The 20,349-nt window shown below is 40.2% G+C and overlaps 2 protein-coding genes across 5 annotated transcripts; both read left to right on the top strand.

Annotated features, from left to right (window-relative positions):
• Nucleotides 1–705: 705 nt before the first annotated feature.
• rcbtb1 (regulator of chromosome condensation (RCC1) and BTB (POZ) domain containing protein 1) lies at nucleotides 706–11,083 on the top strand. 3 transcript variants are annotated; one of them, XM_008281043.1, is made up of 14 exons: nucleotides 711–750; nucleotides 856–885; nucleotides 2,098–2,386; nucleotides 2,894–3,044; nucleotides 3,942–4,108; nucleotides 4,651–4,809; nucleotides 4,891–4,998; nucleotides 5,241–5,383; nucleotides 5,696–5,759; nucleotides 6,558–6,684; nucleotides 6,821–6,947; nucleotides 7,559–7,710; nucleotides 7,808–7,938; nucleotides 8,472–11,083. In XM_008281043.1, exons 2-14 carry the CDS (start codon nucleotides 869–871, stop codon nucleotides 8,610–8,612), a joined length of 1,776 nt encoding a protein of 591 aa, XP_008279265.1. In that variant the 5' UTR covers nucleotides 711–750; nucleotides 856–868; the 3' UTR covers nucleotides 8,613–11,083. The 3 variants fall into 3 exon arrangements, with proteins under 3 accessions (XP_008279266.1, XP_008279265.1, XP_008279264.1); XM_008281042.1 differs by having other exon boundaries at nucleotides 5,693–5,759; XM_008281044.1 differs by lacking the exon at nucleotides 856–885 and having other exon boundaries at nucleotides 706–750; nucleotides 2,101–2,386; nucleotides 5,693–5,759.
• Nucleotides 11,084–11,131: 48 nt separating this feature from the next.
• cdadc1 (cytidine and dCMP deaminase domain containing 1) lies at nucleotides 11,132–19,826 on the top strand. 2 transcript variants are annotated; one of them, XM_008281040.1, is made up of 12 exons: nucleotides 11,132–11,672; nucleotides 12,095–12,235; nucleotides 12,974–13,074; nucleotides 13,228–13,405; nucleotides 14,161–14,458; nucleotides 14,849–15,055; nucleotides 15,166–15,266; nucleotides 15,669–15,718; nucleotides 16,252–16,421; nucleotides 16,504–16,693; nucleotides 17,168–17,210; nucleotides 17,620–19,826. In XM_008281040.1, exons 2-12 carry the CDS (start codon nucleotides 12,136–12,138, stop codon nucleotides 17,718–17,720), a joined length of 1,539 nt encoding a protein of 512 aa, XP_008279262.1. In that variant the 5' UTR covers nucleotides 11,132–11,672; nucleotides 12,095–12,135; the 3' UTR covers nucleotides 17,721–19,826. The 2 variants fall into 2 exon arrangements, with proteins under 2 accessions (XP_008279262.1, XP_008279263.1); XM_008281041.1 differs by lacking the exon at nucleotides 12,095–12,235 and having other exon boundaries at nucleotides 11,133–11,672.
• Nucleotides 19,827–20,349: the final 523 nt, after the last annotated feature.

The following is a 20,349-nucleotide window of genomic DNA, read 5'->3' as shown; positions in this document are numbered from 1 at the left end:
ATTATTGGCAGCAAAACAAGGGAGAGGGCAGCTAAGAGAACCATGAACAAAAGGTGATGGAATCAAATGGTCTGGTGACCATCAAAAGAAAAGAGAATGACTTTCTTTTCCTGTTTTACACTTTGACCACTCCTTAGATGACTTTGGACTAAATAACAGACGGAAGTGCATTTTCAAATCTAAATAAACTTAAAATTATACTACAGAAACTATTTTTTGATTGATATCATCTTAATCCCACTTCAATGTTAGTCAGTTCAGAGTTTTTCAGACAGTAAAATCTACACCCATATTCATACATCATGCACCCCAGTAGACCGACAGACTCTTTGATGCCAGTAGTGTATAAACATCTTAACCCAACCAATGCGATAAACATCCAAAAAGCATTAGAAATCTAATAAGTACCACAGAAAAAAGATTCAAATCACAGCAAGGTAACAGTATGTTAGGTCTGTAGTGTGACTCATGCTTTATTTCTAAAATATTTTCATGTATATGTGTGTTAGGGCCTGGAGTATAAATTGTATGGTGATCCTGCTTGTTTATTGTAAGTGCTTCTGACTGTAAAGTTTTATTTTTTCCACCTTTCAGAGCTGCATTTCTAATTGATTGTAGTTCCACTAATGGCCAGAGGGGGCAGCGCTGCGCCTTTGTCGAGCCTCGTCTGCTGGAAATAAGAGAGACGAGGAAGAAGAATTGACCAGGCAACTCTACTGTTGACAACACCGGGCGAACGATTTTATTCCGGTAATTCTATACTATTCGCTCACGTATTGTATAGATATGTGTTGTTTTCCCATAGTGATATCGTAATGAAATGCTGTCGCTGTCTGTGTGTCTGTCTTTTCTCAGTTGACTCGTTGTTATGGAGCGATGCTTTAGGTAGGAAGAGCACAAAAGGCGCTTTACGAAGCTACTAGCTGACCCGTTTGCAATAAGCTTCATTGGCAGTTAGCATGCCGAGTTGCCTTTAAAAAAAGGACTCAAATTAAAAGTTTGTTCGTTTGTTTGAATAAGAGGGCTTTTAATTAGATGGCGCACTTTTTATGTCGCTGATAATGCCCATGTGTTTTGGCTAGCTATGGAGAGGACGCGACGCCAAACTCCACTCAAAAATCGAGGAATTTAAAAGTTGCCCTGCTTGTCATATATCTATTGAAAGTTTAATTACTATTAAACACCACAAGTTACTGGATCACTTTATATTACGAAATGTAAAATTTGGCTGCTGAGCAAGATATTTACACTCCTCTATAAGTGAAGGTAAATTATTATGGCCAATTATATAGCAGAATTAATTTGGCTCGTTTTAAAGGTAGCCAAGCACATGAAGCATATAGCCTTGCAACAATACTGCAGATTGTTTTTGCTGCTTTGACTGCATGCCATGCTTGTATTTCCATGAGATTACGATGATTTTATCCAGAGATGTCCTGCTTACCTCAAAGCTGAAGAAGGATAGTTTCTTCAAGACATTTCTGGTTCACTCGCATAAATCATGAGCCAGACAGTTTATTTTTGCATCTAATTCTGAGTGCATCTGTCTCTATGTGTGTGTGTGTGTATGTGTGCATATATTCTGCTAATATCTGTCCAGCCACACCCTAATGCAGTATTTCTTTGGTTTTCTTCAAGAAGACTTCAAAAACTGAAGGAAAATTGTCTTTGTCCAGTAAGGCTGAGCAGTTAATTGAAATATTATCAAAATGACAACATGACCAAGTGCAGTATCTAAATCACCCGAGCGGCAATGTTTCATAAAGGTAAAATGTGTCACAAAATGGCATTACAAATGAACGTTGTGGTGCCACAGAGATGCCCTACATATCATATTCCCCAGACATGAGGATGCATGCTCGTTTGGTACAGACTGTAGCACAAAAAAAAAGAAATCACCTCATTTTCAGATTTTGTGTGTGACTCATCGCAATTACAATATCTGTCAAAATATTGGCAACATGTTGTTTTCTTTCTTTGCATACCGTGCAGCCCTGTTGCAAAAATGTAGCTTCTGAAAAAAAACCCAGAGGCTGTGTAACGAGTTCATTCTTCTTGTATATTTATTCTGAACTATCTCTCGTCTTGTCCTATCAGCAGTATCAGCAGGGATGATTCTCCTTGTTCCCCGCCTCCACCAGCATCGCCTCCTCCTCATGTCCTCCCTTCCCCTCGTCTTCCCCCTCCTGTGCCCCCCTCCTCTCCGCCATCATCCGTGACTCCTCCTCTCCGACAAGGAAAACTGAGTTTTGCAGGAGCCATGGTGGACGTCAGTAAATGGCCCCTGTTCTCGCTGCTGAGCTCTGAGGAACTTGCTGCGATCCGACAGGCCTGTGTGTTTGGCACCTCTGCTAATGAAGCTATCTACATCACACATGGAAATGAAGTGAGGAGTGTGCTTAGTTGTTTGATTTTCAAGCATTATTATTTCTTTAAGATCAGTTTGACTCTAGGGGGAGTCTACATCATTTATGTAGTTTGTTCAGCTGGTAGAGGGCAGCTGAAACAGTAGCCAAACTTATTCAATGGATTGCATTTTGTGTTTGAAATATGTGTATTTGTCACAACAATAGCATGCTACAGGAAATCCTTTTTTTTAATTTTTTTTTTAAAATTAATATCCTTTTGACTGGAATTTTAGCCTACCCCAGCAGGCCACTATCAAAACACACAGAGGTTTACACATGTCTGCCACATATCTGCATTGTTTTTTGTATTTATTGTGTGGAATACAATGCTTTCTCATATTTTTCTCTACCTCCTCTTGACAATTTTATTTGTTGCTTATTTACTGTTAATAATAAAAGAAAATAGAGAATAAACGTTAGAAGATGTTAAAATCTAGTCTGTAGTAGTATCTTTTGGTATGTTGACCTGTGTTTTTGTCTCCCAGGTATTTGTGTTTGGGTTGAACTGCAGTAGCTGCCTTGGTACAGGAGACAGTCTGAGCACTATTGTGCCAAAGAAACTGGACTTCCTGCGGGGGAAGAAGGTAGTCAGCCTCAGCTATGGCAGTGGGCCACATGTCGTGTTGGCTACAGACGGTAGGTTTTATTTAATTTGTTTATTTCAAAGCAACAGAGTACAGCTGAGGCATATATTTCACCATTTGATGCACCTCATCAGATTACAGCATCGAGCTAGTCTGCATCTGTAGGTTAGAACAAAATACACCAACAGAATAACAGACAGACTGGTGAAAAAATACAGCCGTATACAGAAAAGAACTCACAAGAGTCGCAATACAAAGCTACACAAAGCAGCACATCATGATTGTACGACGATGGGATAACAACAGTCAGTAAGTGCAAAGTTGGGCAGCTTTCAGCAGACTGCAGCACCTCACATTGTCAGTCATGCTATTCTATAGATTAGTGGCTGTTACAGAGAAAGCTGACTGCCAAAATGCAGCACAGAGAAATGGTATGAGGCACTCTTGTATGGAGGATTTAACTCATGCTTGCTATAATAATCTGAAAGTCATATTTATGTTAATTTAGAGCTTCTTTTTTTTAAGCCAATAATTTAAATAACTTGAGACATTTTGCTCAAAGGCTTTTAGTGTTAAATGGTTTGAAAGCTTTCTGTTAAATGCTGGAAGTTTTGTCCCTAATAATGAACGGCTCAAGTTCTTATCATTGAAGTTCAAGTGGAAGAAAACTGCAAAATGCTCTTATAAATGTCTCTAAATAAAGCTGCTGCACAAACATCTCCCCTGTCAACCCATGTGCTCAACATTCATTTATTTTTATAGACATTTTCATACTTTATTACGTGCAAAAACTGGAATCCATCAGCGTGAACACGAATTCAGGCTAAACAGAACAGAACATTTTGCTGCTGTTTCTGTTTAAATTTTGTACAGCAGTTTCTACATTTTTGTAGAAGACAGGCAAAGCACATCACTTATGTTAAAGTTTTATTGTGTTGATTCGTTGCAGATGGACAGCTGTTTGCTTGGGGGCACAACGGCTACAGCCAGCTGGGGAATGGGATGACCAACCAGGGACTGTCCCCGGTGTTGATCACTTCTAACCTGCAGAACAAGAAAGTGAAGGAGGTGGCATGTGGCTCGCATCACTCCATGGCTCTCACTCATGATGGAGAGGTAATAATCTTTCAAAGTTATGCTGTTTTATCAGCTTCTTTTTATTATATTGATTGTTTTTGATGTGAAACATTTGGAAGATAAACTCCTTGAGACATTAGAATTTAATTTTTTAAGTTCAATATTGAACATCTTAGAAAAAAACCAGTGGATACAAGTGAAGTGGTTGTTTTGTGAGGGTTTCACAAGGCTAGTAAGAGACTTGATTTAAAGCATCTGACCACATAATCCAATTTATTTATTTAAAAAATAGGAGCAGCATGTGACCAGTTTGTCCAGTTCGCTTGTATTTCATGTTTAGTTGTAGATAGGTCACTCGGATAACCTGACCAGCCACCTCGCGCCCTGCTAGTGACACTCTAAGCTGCTTATTTTTAACCCAAAGGCATTAAAGCTAATTAGGTTGTGAGTGCGGTAAGCGCGAAAGGCTGTTAACATTTTAAATGTTACTCACTGCACTGTTCCATGCTGTAAATACTGTTGTTTCGCATCCCTCATCAGTGAATTGTCTTTTCTCACACGACAACATTCCCCCCCTCTAGGTTTTCGCGTGGGGCTATAATAACTGTGGCCAGATTGGTTCAGGCTCCACAGCCAACCAGCCCCACCCCAGGAAAGTCACTGGTTCCCTGCAGGGCAAGACTACCGTAGGCATCACATGTGGACAGACTTCCTCCATGGCTCTGGCCGACAATGGAGAGGTGAAGATGGTGTTACATGAAATCTTTAATATGAGAAAACTGAACAGGATGCAGTGAAGGGATTTGTTTGTTTCTGTTCAGGTTTATGGCTGGGGCTACAATGGAAATGGACAGCTGGGTATCGGTAACAACGGGAACCAGCTGACACCTTGTCGCCTTACTGCACTCCAAGGGCTGTGCGTTCATCAGGTGAGGCATCTAATAAATCTAATGTGATGCTAAGTGTTATTGTTATTGAATAATACCAATAATTACCAAGGTTAAAAATGATGGCTGTCACATACTTGTCTTTATGATGACTCACCCATGACTCATCTGAATCATTCGTTCTGATTGTCTCAGCATTTCTAAGAAACACAAACGACAGTGATGGTTCAGTTGAATATATAGTTGTTACCTGCAGCACCACCTAAATTACTCTCTGCTTTCAGATTGTATCGGGCTACGGACACTGCCTGGCGCTAACAGATGAAGGGCTGCTGTACGCCTGGGGAGCAAACACTTATGGTCAATTGGGAACTGGCAACAAGAGCAATCACCTCAGCCCTGTACAAATCATGGCTGACAAAGAGAGGTACAGGGGAGAGACGGGGAGGAGTTTACAGAGCAGTGTGTCCTTGTATTTGGAGACAATTAAAGTTTCTCCCTCATCCTGTTAAGATTTAACTTTCCTGTTTCCTTTCCTTGCTCCCTCCCAATTTCCGTTCCAGCTCTTAAGTAGTTTTCACTTGACAAAAGGAGTTCTTCCCCTTCGTAAACAACGATTATAGGTCAAATCCGGCCACAGAAAAAGTGTCTCCAGTCCCTAAAACAATGCTGTCAAGGCTTTACACTGGCTATAAAAAAACCACACTACCTGTATGTTAACATATCTCTCATTCAGCAGGATTGTGGAGGTCGCAGCATGCCATTCAACGCACACTTCAGCAGCAAAGACCCAAAGCGGGCAGGTATATATGCAACTAATTGTTTGTGATGTTTCCAGGGTTCTCTGTGGATCATTCTCAGCTGGAAGAGGACTGGAGCTTTTATTTGTGCAGACAGACTAACATTTTGCCACTGTTATATCTTCTTCTGAGTCAAAGTGGACAGAAACATGAGGAAATCAGATATAGTGAACCTAGAACAGGTGTGCCTTTGTCAATGGATAACTGGTTAAACAGGGTCCTCTGGGAGTTTTTATGATCTGATTTTGACCTGAGATATTAAATCAGTCTGTGCTAATCAACCCTGATGAGATAAAGGCTCATACAACTCTTAAAAAGGTCATGGAATTACAACCACTTTTTATGATGTGCACATTTTCTTTCACCTAATTTCTCAGCACTGTTGGCTCATCATACTGTGATGCATTGTGCTGTAAGTGCTGTTTTGCTCATCGTTTGTGCATTACTGAGGGTTTCTCAGTTTTGACCCAATTTTAAGCAAGTTTTTTTTTTAATCTAAAAATGTCCCAGTCAGTTGTAGTGTTTAACAAACCTCTTCAATAATCAAGATGAAACTGTCAAATAACTTGGTATCAGCCTCCAAACTCCAGCATTAATCATACTGTACCATTTCTATGGAGTAGGTCTGTGAAGCACAGGTGTTGCTAATGTAATTAACTATGGCTCTAATTAAGGTTGACAGCGAGGCAGCTTGTAAATAACTGCCCCGAAACTAAAGCCACAAAAATGAATTCATCCGTCCTTATTGAGTAATTATGATATTTTTAAACCTTTGTGGTAGTAAAACTGCTCATCCTCCAGGTGTACATGTGGGGTCAGTGTCGGGGCCAAGCCATCGTCCTGCCACACCTCACACACTTCGCCAACACAGACGACGTCTTCGCCTGCTTCGCCACACCCTCGGTCATGTGGCGTCTCATGTCTATGGGTGAGAGAAAGTGACAACCCTCAGTAGCAGAGTTATCATGATCGCAATGGTTATGGTGGATTTAGATTTGATTGTTTCTGAAAGCATCAAGTAAAGGAATGTTGCGGGTAAACACTGAATCTGCGTTTTATTCTAGAGCATGACGACTTCATGACAGTTGCCGAGTCTCTAAGAAAAGAGTTTGACAGTCCTGAAACCGCTGACCTCAAGTTCAGCGTTGACGGCAAATGCATCCATGTTCATAAAGCTGTGCTAAAGATCAGGTGTGTGTCTCATATTTCTGTAGCTTTTCATGATAAATATATTGAAACCATTGCTTTTTCCATTCACACTTAAAGCAGCATATCATTTGAGGTTTTCCAAGACAGTTCAAAACCCTTCTTGATGTCTTACTCACGTATCAGGATGTTGTTTTTATGCAAAGCCTTTGGTGCAAAAGAAACTTAACTTCTCATATGTTAAAGGGATTTGAAGTGGTGATGTAGTCAATGCATTACCTGCAGTATGCTTTGAAGACATTAAAAAAAACAGTCACTCCAATTGGCCACTTTTCCCCACTGTATCGTGCCATCAGACAGTCCTGAGTAATACACTCACTATGGATAAAGCCTTGATACAACTCCACTTCAAAAAAAAAACATAACTATCCCTCTAAATTGTACCTAATCACATGCAGATGCACAAGCATTTTGTTTGTGATAAAATGGTCTAAAACTGGCAAAATGTAGATCAAAATTCCAAATGATCATGTCCAGTAAACGTTTCCGGGGGCCATTTGATACACAAGCCACATTTCAACCAGCACTAGAAAATCATTGAGGATCAATACTCAGCCCTAAGTGCATAGTAAACAAAAGCCTTCTCTTGCGAATAGGTGTGAACATTTCCGTTCCATGTTTCGCTCCCAATGGACGGAGGATCAGCAGGACGTCGTAGAGATCGGCCAGTTCTCCTACCCCGTCTACAGATCCTTCCTGCAGTTTCTCTACACAGACACTGTCGACCTGCCGCCTGAGGACGCCATTGGTTAGCATCCACACAGTTTTCAAACACTGCATTCTCGTTATTACTCAAAAAATGTGGAGGCCTGTGTTTCTACAGTGTGTTTCTTATGTTGCTGCAGGCCTGTTGGACCTGGCTACCTCTTACTGTGAAAACCGCCTGAAACGCCTGTGTCAGCAGATCATCATGAGAGGAATCACTGTCGAAAACGCCTTCACCCTGCTGTCTGCCGCCATACGATACGACGCAGAGGTACCATTACACTCGGACGAACTGTACAGCATAGCCAGGGTTGAGGTGTAATGGTTAATTCTAATTTTTTGTCCTACTTTTGCAGATTTGTCCTATTTTCTCCTGCCATATTGTGCGAAAGCAGCAAAGTACAATCTTACAGTGATTGAGAGGCAGCAGAAAATATTCACAGTCCATCATTTCCTTTTTAAGTTCTGCGTGCTATATTTCATCACTGCAGAACCATCTACAACCAATGCTGATATAATATTCCATTACTGCAATTCTCCTTAAAGATGATACTTTGACAGATACGTCACAGTCATGTTTCTCTTGGCTTGACAGTCGAAGGCTTTTTATCTCAGGATAAAGTGACCTCCAGTGTACAAATGGTGAACTACATGAACCAGATTATTTTCTCCCCTTCTACTTCTGTACTGTTTTATGTACGTTGCTGCAGCATTTTATTCTCGACAGAGCTTAATTTAATTTGCTGTTAACATGTATTATCTTCTTAACCTGTTTTGTGTTATTTGTGGGATTTTCTTTTCCAGGACCTGGAAGAGTTTTGTTTCAGGTTTTGTGTAAACCATCTGACTCAGGTGACTCAAACTGGAGCCTTCTGGCAGGTAGACGGCGCCATGCTCAAGGAGTTTATCAGCAGGGCGAGCCGCTGTGGAGCCTTCAAGAACTGAGTCTTACATTCTAACGATTTACAAACTATAGTCTGACCACGTGGATGTGGTCGTGCTGCAAGTGGAGAATGTACCACTGCTCCGTAAGTATCAGCTTTGATCACATTCCTGTCGGTCCATCTCATGACAAAAGAGGAGGCCCTTTCTTGAAATGTTTCTATTCACAAAGGCACATAAACAACATCGTTATCATTATGTTGAAATGGAATTCGAGCTTTGTCACCTGTGGATCCAAAATCAGCACTTTGGCCATTTCCTGTGGAGTCACTTAAACTCTTGCCGCCTTTTCTGTCAAATTGTGTTTTATTCTTTACATGCTGAATGTCTACTTGAATTTTTTTTATTTTTCTTGGCCGTTGCTTAAATTCATTCTTAACTTTTTTTTTTAAATGTTCATGTAAAAGACCAAAGACCTGGAAGAAATGGGCACATTTGTTTTTGTAAGGGAACTAAAAGAGGTGTTATGTTAAATTGTCTTAGATAACTGACTTAGATTGGCCAGAACACTTGTACCACTAAACTGAAACACGTCGGAGTTATATCTAAATTTTCCAGCAAGATTTTTTTAAACTGTTGAGTTGAATAGAGAATCGCTGTCCCATTTAAAAGTGTCATAACATACACAGCTGATCCAGAGCCTGCTGTGCGTTATTACGGGTCACTTGTTGTTCTCTTAGCTTGCTTTCCCGACATTGTGGGATATCAAAGCTATTGCAGGATGTATGTTTTCATTTTTTTTATACTTAAGTCTGCTTTGTTTTGGAATGTTCATTCTGTCTTTTGCTCTATGGCACTTTAAGAAACAGTTCTTCATTTTCAGTAAGTAGTAGTTCAAATAATTTAAAACCTAGATAGAGAAGACTAGAAACTGAGTTACAGAATGTTATGCTAGAAATTTTGCAAAAGCGACAGTGAACTTTTGAGGCACTGTTACATTCTTAGTTGTGCTTTCCTTCTGTTGCAAGTGTAAAATACATATACAGTAAGGCATATGGTATATAATGGAAGCTTAATTTCCCGAAAAAGAACTGTCATTTCCTTACTATTATGGTTTTAATCTTTTCTTCTGTTCGCTAATTGTATCAGGGCTGAAGGAATAGTAACAAATAGACACAGTAGTACACTTAGTAACCTGATTCCTCAATGATTTTCATAATTCATCAGACTTTCTGCAGATTTTTCTTCAAACATAGTGGAAATGCACTCACTGAAACTGCACAAAACACTGCAAGTTCAAGCAATATAAATACTTTGAAATGCTCTGAAAAATAAGTGGGGGGGCCTTTATTATCTGTTGACTTGGGCTTATGATGACCAAAAGCTCCCTCCGGGTCACCGACTTTACTCTCTGTTGCGTCACTGGGTGCGGTTGGAAAATATTTTCTTGGACGAGTCATTCAAAGACTGTTAAGTTTGGTTTCTGTTTCCCCGGTTAAGTTTCTGTTTCTTGATGCACTCAGATGCTCAATAAGCAATCTGTATTTGATTAAAGCTTGGCATCTGTTTCTTATTAAAGCACAGTTTTATTCAGGTCATAAAACAGTTACAGATGCATTGATGGTAGGTTTCTGTGGAATGAGTTGCAGGTTTACAGTTCTCATTTTGTATGAGAAATGTCATAAAAAAAACTGGCAAAATAAGATTGTTTTTGCTTACTGATTTAAAAGAAATATATTTTTGTTATGCTTTCTTAAGCTTTTATTTACTAAGGACATGTTTATGAATCCAATAATACTTAAATTCAACATATAGGAGTAAAGTGTCGGGATTTGTATGACTGTTATTTTGCTGTTACATACCTGTGACATTTACTTTGATATGTTATTGACATGTTTTGATATGTTTTGTGAGGTAATCACAGACTGTATATAATACAAAATGTATGCAGTCTGTGGAGGAAATAAAAATGTCCTGTATCTATTATGCTCACATTTGATTCATGTTTTGTAGCAAAGTCGTCCTGCCTACATTTAGCATTGTGTACTTAACTATAGAAATGACCTTGTACCTTGTTGACATTTGGTTCTCGTTTTAGAAAACCATATTGTACACTTTTATCATTCGAATTTTTTCCCCGTGCTCATTCAGTTCTGTTTTTTATTTTAAACCTGATTATTTTAAAAATAATAATGAAAGCAGTCGTCCTATGGCAGTGAGGTCATCCTGTCAAACAAGAGGCCCCGCCCTCTTGGCAACGTCAGGGAATATTTGCGGAAGTAACCCGGAACCGTCAAGGTACCGTACGGTAGTGATGGGCAGATGAAGCCTCATGAAGCCTTGAAGCGTTCCACCTAATTGGTTCAAAAAAAGGTTCATTTCTCGAGGCTTCATGTGCACACAAGCCCCCCTACTGGCCAAAAAGTTTATTGTCATTTCAACTACTTGTGATGGCCTCTTGGCTGTCTTGCAACAGTGTCAGCATGGGAATAATCAGTGCCAAGGACAGAAATAAAAACACCTCCTTAATTTAATTTTGTGTGGTTGGTTCATTCATTCATCTAATCTGTTTTGATTAATTTCTGGATAATGATAATAGGTGTCTGTAAATGTTTAAATAAAAACAAACAAAAAAACCCAAAAAACTTGCCAGTGTGATTTCAGTCAATGTTTAAATAAAAATAATAGGACATGAGATATTTATGTTCATACTATTGCAGTGTTTTCAAAAGATGGGACAATGATTGTGCTTGTGAATACTGGGGAGATAGTGGCTTTATTCATTTTTATTCAGAAACAATATTTTTTCCACTGTGTACTAACGCGCAAATTTTTCGGGGCTCCATTGCGCTTTATATGGTCATAAATCGCGCCAATATTCGAACCACTTCCTGAACCAGCGAGGCTTCAGACGTCATCGGTGACGTCACTCGCCCATAACGAAGCAAGCCTCGATACGCGCTTCATAAAAGACTTCCTGGATTTCTCGACACACGCTCCGAAGCCTCGGCGCAGTACGTCCCATCACTACCGTACGGTAGCCGGTCTACCGACAGAAGTACCGCTTGTTGTCCTCGGAAGTAAGAGAGCGGCAATGCCTTGGTACATTATAAACGCAGAAAGGTAATTTTTTATAAGTATTAGTTTAGCTGTAAACTGTTTTGGGGAGTTTTGAATCAAAATACGAGTTTGTGATAGTAATGCTAATTGCTAACCGTAAGCTACGAGTAGCTAGCTTTGTGCTAGCTTGACGTTTATAAGCAGTTGCAGAAAACAATAACGTTACGCGAAAGCTTTATTTCAGAAGCAAACGTGTTTTGTTTTTTGTTTTTTTTCTTTCGATAGACTTGTTTATTGTGTTGTGACGCTAGGTTCAGTTCTTGTTTGTTTATTTTGAAAATTGACTCCCCTTCAAGGCTTCTTGTCTTGAAAGGGTGGACCAGAAGTGGAAGTTGTCTATTCGGCGAGCTTGACACGTAAACCAGCTTAGAATCAGTTCCGGTTGAACTCACCTCAGCTGTCAAGTTGCTCTTGTTTTTTTTTAGACGCCGGTACTAGATATTGCATTCTCTATCTGGCGGCTTGAATGGCGGAAAACCAGAAATGTAGCCGAGCCGACCCGGGCCAGACCAAGCCGTGCCGAGAAACGAGAGAGAGCAGCAGTCAGACTGACAGCAGAACACGAGGTGAGCTAGATGGAAGAGTAGTTCATGTTGTGTAGTGTTCTGTCCTGTTATTTCATAAAACGGCTAAATTAATGAGAGATGAGTGAGAGTTAACTGATACAGCAGCAACGTATGACATTGTTTGTGTACACAGCAGTTCTCCAGATACTCTGGTGTCTTAGAGGTAGATTGGCATCCTGATTTACATCAAACGCTGTCATGCAGAAAGCGTTTCCTCCTTGGGACAGTCAACAGTGATTTGGATACAGATATGGGCTGTCAGTTGTCATTGTCAGCAAGCAATACCTTTCAAGTGTGTATATCCGTAACTTCATTTTGTGTGCTGGCTCCACATATCTCAGTTAAGTCCTACTGAGTGGGTCTGTTTGCAGAGCGAAATAGTGGTCATGATTTTATTATGACTGAAACTAATAGTATAATGTGTTTTGGGGAGACCACTGGGTAACTAAAAGGGGTCCTAACATAGCTGTACAGTGATACTGATAAGCCATTGTTTAGTTAAAGTGCTGCAATAAATGGGACAGAGGGTCGTTTGGCTACTGTCATTTAATGCTACTGCAGCTGTAAGGCGTGGAAGTGGCCTGAAATGACTTTGGTGGAGCGCTTAATCCATTAAATAGTCCCTTCTCCACATAGACAACAGTCTGCATTCTCACACCAGCCAGTGTAACTGCAGCTGTGTAGATGACTCTTCATATCATTTCATTCTGTTTATGCCTTTTTGTGTTTTTGCTCCAGGCTCTCTCCCCAGGTTGTCAAAGGTAAACCTGTTTACCTTGTTGAGTTTATGGATGGAGTTGTTTCCTCAGGAAGAACCTGAGGGGGATGATGACGGTCAGGTCAGTGAAAAATGCATTGTTCAGACCAAAATACAACAAGTTGTGGATAATTGTGTCCATCTATGCCCATACAGTACTGTGAGCAGTAGGCTCTTTACCAGCACTGGTAAATCTTCTCTGTCAAGTAATACATTTGAATCTCCTGTATTTCAGGTCCGTCCGGTGGGACTGGTGGTAGTGCAGGACAATAAGGTGATTGGACTTCACTGTTCAGGAGCTGAGCTCCACGCAGGACAGGCAGCCATCATCCAGCATGGTGCCCGATTGGCTGACTGTCAGCTGTACTTTTCTAGGAGACCCTGCGCTACTTGCCTCAAGATGATCATCAATGGTGAGGAGAGAGAAGGGGATGGAGAAATGAGAATTTATGAAAACATTCCTTTGTGACGCTACAGTTATTCCCTACACTTGAAAAATGTTCTCTTAACACACCAGCGCTGTGGGGGTCACCTACCTCATTTAGCCAAACAAACTGTATGACATCTGCTACACTAACTACACTACAATCATCACACCATTTATTTTTTTAGAGAGGGGAATACATACTGTATCTTACACCAGTGCTACTTTGTGTTAAAAGCCAAGCCTATTTTAGAAATGTAGTTCCTGGATAACTTAACTGGGCCCAAACATCTGAGCTATCTGGGACGTCCCCAGTTTCATTTTTGATTTATCAGCAGCAAAAAAAAGAACATAATAATTTGTAAATGAAGCAGCCTATGCTCCGATTTTATTCATGTATGCACTGAGTGGAAAACATGTCTTTCAGAATTGATAGCTTTAGCAAAGTTTAGAGTAAGGACAAAATACTGGACTGATTTTATGATTTAACACTATCCTGTTTCCCATCCAGAACCCACTTTAACGTGTATTTTATTGTGGCCATAGTTAAAGGGCTGATTGGGAATGCTGTCCTGTTGTTGCCATACTGTTGCAAACTACAGTATCATCATTATCATGCTGACTTTTATTAGGCCTTACATAAACTGTTATACTGAACTTTGGAACTGCGTCTCCTGGGCCAAGTTACCTATTTTAAACACTGACGGGGAATGAACCCTGATGATGCTGTTCTTTTATTTCCAGCTGGAGTCAGTAAGATCTCTTTCTGGCCTGGTGACCCTGAAATCAGCATGCTGAAGTCCACCTCTACAAACCATTCAAACTCCCACAGTTCATCTCACTCAATCACAGAGGAGGCTGCGCTGGACGCCATGGCGACAGAAAAGCTGAAGTCCAACAGCCGTCCTCACATCTGTGTGCTGCTGCAGCCGTTGGCACCTGGCCTGATGCAGTTTGTTTCCGAGACGTCCCGAGATTGTGATTTTATGCAGAGAATGACTGATGATGACCCGGAGCTGAACACAGAGGAGCTCTTCAACAGGTACTGACCTACCATCAGTGATGCAGCAGTAGTAGAAGTCTTTAAGAAGTTAGTTCCTTTTTGTGAATGGTACACAAGTAGGTGCTCATGTGCATTTAACATGTCAGAGTAAAGCACCCGCATGGGAGGCAAAATTCACGAGTACAAACGCCTAAAAGCTGCTTGCAAAGCTTATTTTGGTGGGTGTGCAGTAACAATTAGAGGGCCGACATGAACATATCAACATTCATTTTGAACTTGGACTCGGCAGTTAGACACTAATAACACCCCCTTTGGAGAAGAAGACAAAAAGTTGGATTCTAAAAAGGCAGGGTTCTAAATCAAAGTTTTATTTTTCAGTTTTTAAAAAGAAGCTGCGTTTTAACCACAGAAATTTGTGATGATTTTCAGACAACGCACAGCACACCGAAAGGATTTCTCCAGACACTTCCTGGTTGGTACGTCCCAGAAGCACCAGGAGATTTTGACCAAAATGGGCCTGGAGAATTTCTGTATAGAGCCCTACTTCTCCACCCTGAGACACAACATGATGGAGCTGGTGGAGGTTCTAGCTACAGTGGCTGCTGGAGTGCCGCGACAACAATACGGCTTCTACAGGTTAGAAACCATCACAGTTAATTCATTTTTTTAAATTTGAAAGTGTGTATTTTCATGCACTTGCCATCCACCCTTGTTATTTTGTTGATCATTTTGTTTCTGTTACCCAGGGAACAGTCGTCTGCCTCCTTGTCTTCACGTCATGAGGAAGTGCCCCAAGAAGTAGCTTGTCACTGCATCATACAAGCCAGGCTGCTGGAATATCGGACAGGTCGGTTAGGTTTTACTATTTGCCCAGAGGGAGTTATAGCATAGCAGACCATATTCTGTTTCAGGGTTAGAGTCAACAGTAATGAACTAAAGACTACAAGCTGCAACTATGTAGCTAAAATAAAAAAAAAAGTTATGAGGAAAAGGAGAATCTTGCAAACCAATCAACCACTGGAAAAAAAAAAGCCAGTGTTTGTCAAGCTGGATTCAAGTTGTGTGTTTAGATTTGGTTTGATGACACGGCAATCTCATCCCTGTTAAATTCACACTATGAAACTAGATTACAAGAATAGGTAACTAAAATACCAGTTTGTTTCTGTAAATGAGTATCTATCAATGCTTCCGTCTGAGTTTATAGTTTCTTACCAGCTTCTGAAATGCAACACTGTCATTTTCATTCCAGAGGACCCCAAAGTGGGCGTGGGTACTGTCATCTGGGCCAAAGGACAGTCGGTGAGCTCAACTTCCTTCTTTTTACTTTCGTTTTGACCTCTCAATCTCCAAAACAAATTTTAGTATGTGTGTCTACTAGTTTAGATGGAATTTGACTCTCTGTGTGAGGGTGGCAAAGTGGACAAAAATAATAATATCAGCCGCATATAGATGGAGGTTTTTGTTACACTCTGAATGGGATTAAATTAATCCATTTATGGGCGATTGTATGAATGCATTGATGTTTTGACTGTGGGTGGATTCAGTGTGCTACTTCAAGTCAACGGTTTGTGACAAATCCCTTGAGTCAGCTTCCATGACAAATCAAACAAATGTCCTGAGAGGACATTTAAATGCATGTTAAGACCTATGTCACCGGTGGAACTGATGTAAATATACTAAATGTATGTTGTGTTTTAGTTCAGTTAGAACCAGTTACAAACTTACTTTGTGTGGCGTTTCTCATCTTTTACAGGAGAGACAGTCCAACAGGTACATGTAGCACACATCTTGCTGTTGTTGATGCAATGTTTTGAACTTCTGTCTTGTCCAAGGCTGGCTGTAATGGAACAGGGTGTCTGTACCTGGTGGGTTGTGGGTACAACGCCTACCCAGCAGGCTCACAGTATGCAGAGTACCCCCAGATGGACAACAAACAGGAGGACCGCCAGAGACGCAAATACAGATACATTATTCACGCAGAACAGAACGCCCTAACCTTCAGGTCAGAACACGCACTCAGTCAAGCAAAATTTAACCTAAATCTATGCAGTGTTTGACCGAAACTTTCCTCCTGATGCTTTAAGGGCGCGAGACATCAAGCCAGAGGAGCCCACCATGTTGTTTGTAACTAAATGTCCATGTGACGAGTGCGTCCCTCTGATCAGAGGAGCCGGCATCACGCACATCTACACCTCCGACCAGGACAATGGCAAAGACAAGAGAGACATTTCCTACCTGAGATTCAGCAGCCTGAAGAACATCCACAAATTCATAGTGAGTAGTGAAGATTATCAAATTGGTTTAATGAAGGCTATATGGAATGAAATATGAAATTATTTCTCTTTTTTTTTTTTTTTGCGTATTGCATACTGATTTTTTTATATATACCGCAGAAAAATGACTTTTTAGGTCACCAGAATGTATCAGAACTTAACTGAGGTGAAGTTCTGGTCATGATGTGTATATACTAGAATGTGAGAATTTTGATTTTAATATGCCTTAATTTTATTAATAATATAATATTTCATAATACCTATATAACGCTTTTCAAGACACTCAAAGACGCTTTACAAAGGAGGCACAAAAAGTCAATAAAATATAGTGGAGAAAGGTGTCTATAAATAAGAGGATTGTGAGTTGTAGGCTGTGTTAAAAAGATGTTTTCATAAATTTCTTGAATATGAAGAGTGAGGAGGATACTCTGATTTAACCACTTTGAAAAATCTGACATTTTTTTTGCCTTCACAGTGGCAAAGAAGCCCTCCCTCTGCGCCTTCTCCTCACCTCGCTAGTAAGTTGTTATTTTTGTTATCTTTATGTGCATTCTTCCACGATTCTGGGTCTGATTCAGGCGCTATTTATCAGGGCTGCACAGTGGTGTGTAGCACTGTCGCCTCACCCCTTTCTGCGTGGAGTTTGCATGTTCTCCCTGTGCAGCGTGGGTTCTCTCCAGCTTCCTTCCACAGTCCAAAAACATGCTGAGGCTAAGTGGTGATTCTAAATTGTCCATAGGTTTGAATGTGAGTGTGCTTGGTTGTCTGTCTCTCTGTGTAGCTGTCCAGGATGTCGGCTGGGATAGGCTCCAGCTCCCCCTGCGACCCTAGTGAGGATTAAGCAGTGTATAGATAATGTATGGATGTAACCAGATAACACAAAGCAAGATAAAACCTGTATTTTAAGAGTAGTGTCTTTTGTTCCAGATGGTTACATTGGGAAGCACGGCAGACAGACTGAGCATGAGAGCAACAGTAACAAGAAGCTGTGCACGAACAGGTACCACCAATCACCTACAGTCAGCTGAACATGGGATATCGATGGACTGATGGACAAATCCACATACGTTACCATACCATACCGTACCACATACCTAATCCACGTCATTCAGACTTGAATGATGTTAAAAAGAAATACAGATACTACAAAGCATTACAGTATTGTTAGAATATTTGGGGGATATTGTATAATTAACTTGAAGTGAAATGTGACCTGTTTGTATCTTAGACTTGAAGGAGAGATTTAAAAAAACATATTTATTTTCCTTAGTATAGACAAAAAGGCAGCGACACGCTCACTGTGAAAAGAAGATTTGTGGGACATGAGATTCAGTAAGTCTCAACATTATATTTGACGGTAAACAAGATGCAAGCGACCACTGATCAACAGTTTTTCTAGCAACCACAGTGATAAACAGGTGTTGGATAAAATGCTCCATAAAGCAGCTTTAGGAAAGGAGGAATTTCTGACACGGCTTTACTTTGGTGTCATCTTGATTTATTTATCCACAGTGCTGAGGAATTACGTTAACTTCAAGCTTTAATTTTCTGCATTAGTACCAGTTGCCTTGAGTGTCATGTTTTTTTTTCTGTTGTTACAATATCAAGCTGTTGAAGCTTAAGTCCAAATCACAGAAAGACAGTACGATGGGGAGAGCATGATCCAAAAAAATCATCACATACTTGAAGGTTTAGAGAGAGTTCAAGGTAAAAGCCGACATTTAAAAAAAACAGTTAATTTCAGAAATTAGAATAGGTTTCCGTGTACAGATGAATGATCAGCATCTGTGTTTACACACAACCAGCCTGTAGAAGCACGACAAATGAGCACACGCGCACACAGAGCAATCATTCCCATCCTTTTATTTGTTGTGAATGTGGTACAATAGCATCAATGTGGAAAATAAGGTGGCTGCTTTCAGAGAGGACGCTGGGAAGATGAGTTTTGCTCGACCAAAGTTGCTCATTGTTTCAGTTGAAAAACAGGCATAAACAAAGGAGTTTGGCTCAAGTGACGGAAAACTCTGCCGTAAAGCTGATTGGTCTACATTTGCATCTCATGTTATATTATGATATCGCATAATACTGTCACAGCTTAGCGTCCAAAATAGCTGGTATTGTTTTGATTTTTCACCCAAAAGACAAAGCATGGAGAGTTATTTTTCTTTAATGCCAGATGAAAAGTAAAATCACAGGTTTATGACTATTACTGTCACCTTACTTACCCCACTACGGTTTTATTATTGTTAGGATTCACTGTATTTATTATTATTTGAAATTTACTTTGAAACATTTCAGAGCGAAAGGTCCAATTAAAGAAACTTTTAATCACCACTCCAGTAAACAGAAACTGTTGAAAACCAATGGAAGCTCAAAACTTTGTGGGTCAAATGTCGATTGGGAAAATAAAGTCTGAATTTTAACAGCTTTACTCTCGGCGTCTTTTTTAGAAAATGGAGACGTAGGATCATATTTCATTTTCAAGTTAAATAAAAACCAACTTAGTGCTTTGTGGATTTTTTTTCACAGTTACATTTCACCATCGAATCCTGTTACAGGTCAACTTTGGCCTCACTCTGCGACAAGTTTCCCTATGCGTTTGTAGCCGACACAGTTTGCAATTCACATGTTCAATCAGAACTACTTTGGCGACAAACTATGGCAATGGCAACTGCAAAAAGTTCAAAATGTTTCAAAATGACAGCGTAACTCAAATATAGTGAGTTAAGAGGTTCACTGCTTAATCACAACAAATATGTTCTATCCAGAGCATATTTTCATCAACATAATAATTAAGCTCCCCCTAGAAAGATACTGTAAATACAAAATAAAAAGAGTGGAAAAAGAAGGGAAAACACACCAAAACGAAAAGGCACCTCTGAATCCTCAACTGCTTCCTTTCTAACACCAACATCAGATCCAAATCAGAGCAAAACACTTGTTACAGTACAGAAAGAAAAGGAGTGAAACCAAAACACAAACAGCCATCTTTACAGCTGCTCTCCTCTCACTACAAGGAGCTCCTCCACACAGCAAAGTGCCTCCTGTTAATGTTCAATGTTCTCACTCACAATGGCACTCACTTCAGGTGTACAAACCAGAAACTGTACATGACAAGAAATGAAACTATATATGATGAAGCTTACTGTACCGATAGCAGCCCAATGTCACAATTAAAATAAAAAGGCCCTTCATTTTGAAGATTCTTGCAATTTCTGTTGGCCAGCAGAACTGGAAGCAGTTCTCTCCTTCTATTTTGTGCCCTGCTAAAGCTTAGATTAGAATGGCACAGGTGGATGCTTTTCTTTTCCCTCGTTGACCTGGCAACAATGTCATCATTAGATGTTTTGCATCAACAATAAGCAAATGCTGACTTTCGAGGAAAAGTAGGGAAGACAAGCCTTTACAAGCCATGAAGCTATGCTGGCATTTCAGATTGTATTTAAGCCCGATGATGCTTTTTAGTTGAAGAGAGAGAAAATAATCATTGGCTTTGGTGGTAGAAGGGGTGTTTGGCCAGCCGGCAACTGAGCTTTCATGCTGCCATGTGGCTAAGAAAGCTTTCACCAATGACTGAGAATGTATTTCACGATTACGGTGTTCTCACTGTAAAACATATTTCACCTGATCCTGATCAGACACAAAAGAAAAGCAGAA

Source organism: Stegastes partitus, unplaced genomic scaffold, assembly GCF_000690725.1.
Source record: "Stegastes partitus isolate 25-593 unplaced genomic scaffold, Stegastes_partitus-1.0.2 Scaffold220, whole genome shotgun sequence".
Classification (NCBI taxonomy): domain Eukaryota; kingdom Metazoa; phylum Chordata; class Actinopteri; family Pomacentridae; genus Stegastes; species Stegastes partitus.
The sequence above is the reverse complement of the archived record's forward strand: the minus strand, read 5'-3'. Positions and strand labels throughout refer to the sequence as shown.

What these genes read in the sequence shown, in the direction of transcription:
- rcbtb1 (XM_008281042.1), top strand. An exon ending in AAGGGCTGTGCGTTCATCAG is followed by an intron (nt 4,999 to 5,240) that starts GTGAGGCATCTA and finishes CTCTGCTTTCAG; the next exon opens with ATTGTATCGGGCTACGGACA. An exon ending in GTGGCGTCTCATGTCTATGG is followed by an intron (nt 6,685 to 6,820) that starts GTGAGAGAAAGT and finishes GTTTTATTCTAG; the next exon opens with AGCATGACGACTTCATGACA.
- cdadc1 (XM_008281040.1), top strand. Translation starts at nt 12,136, where the DNA reads ATGGCGGAAAACCAGAAATGTAGCCGAGCCGACCCGGGCCAGACCAAG. An exon ending in CAGAACGCCCTAACCTTCAG is followed by an intron (nt 16,422 to 16,503) that starts GTCAGAACACGC and finishes TGATGCTTTAAG; the next exon opens with GGCGCGAGACATCAAGCCAG. An exon ending in GCCTTCTCCTCACCTCGCTA is followed by an intron (nt 17,211 to 17,619) that starts GTAAGTTGTTAT and finishes CTTTTGTTCCAG; the next exon opens with ATGGTTACATTGGGAAGCAC.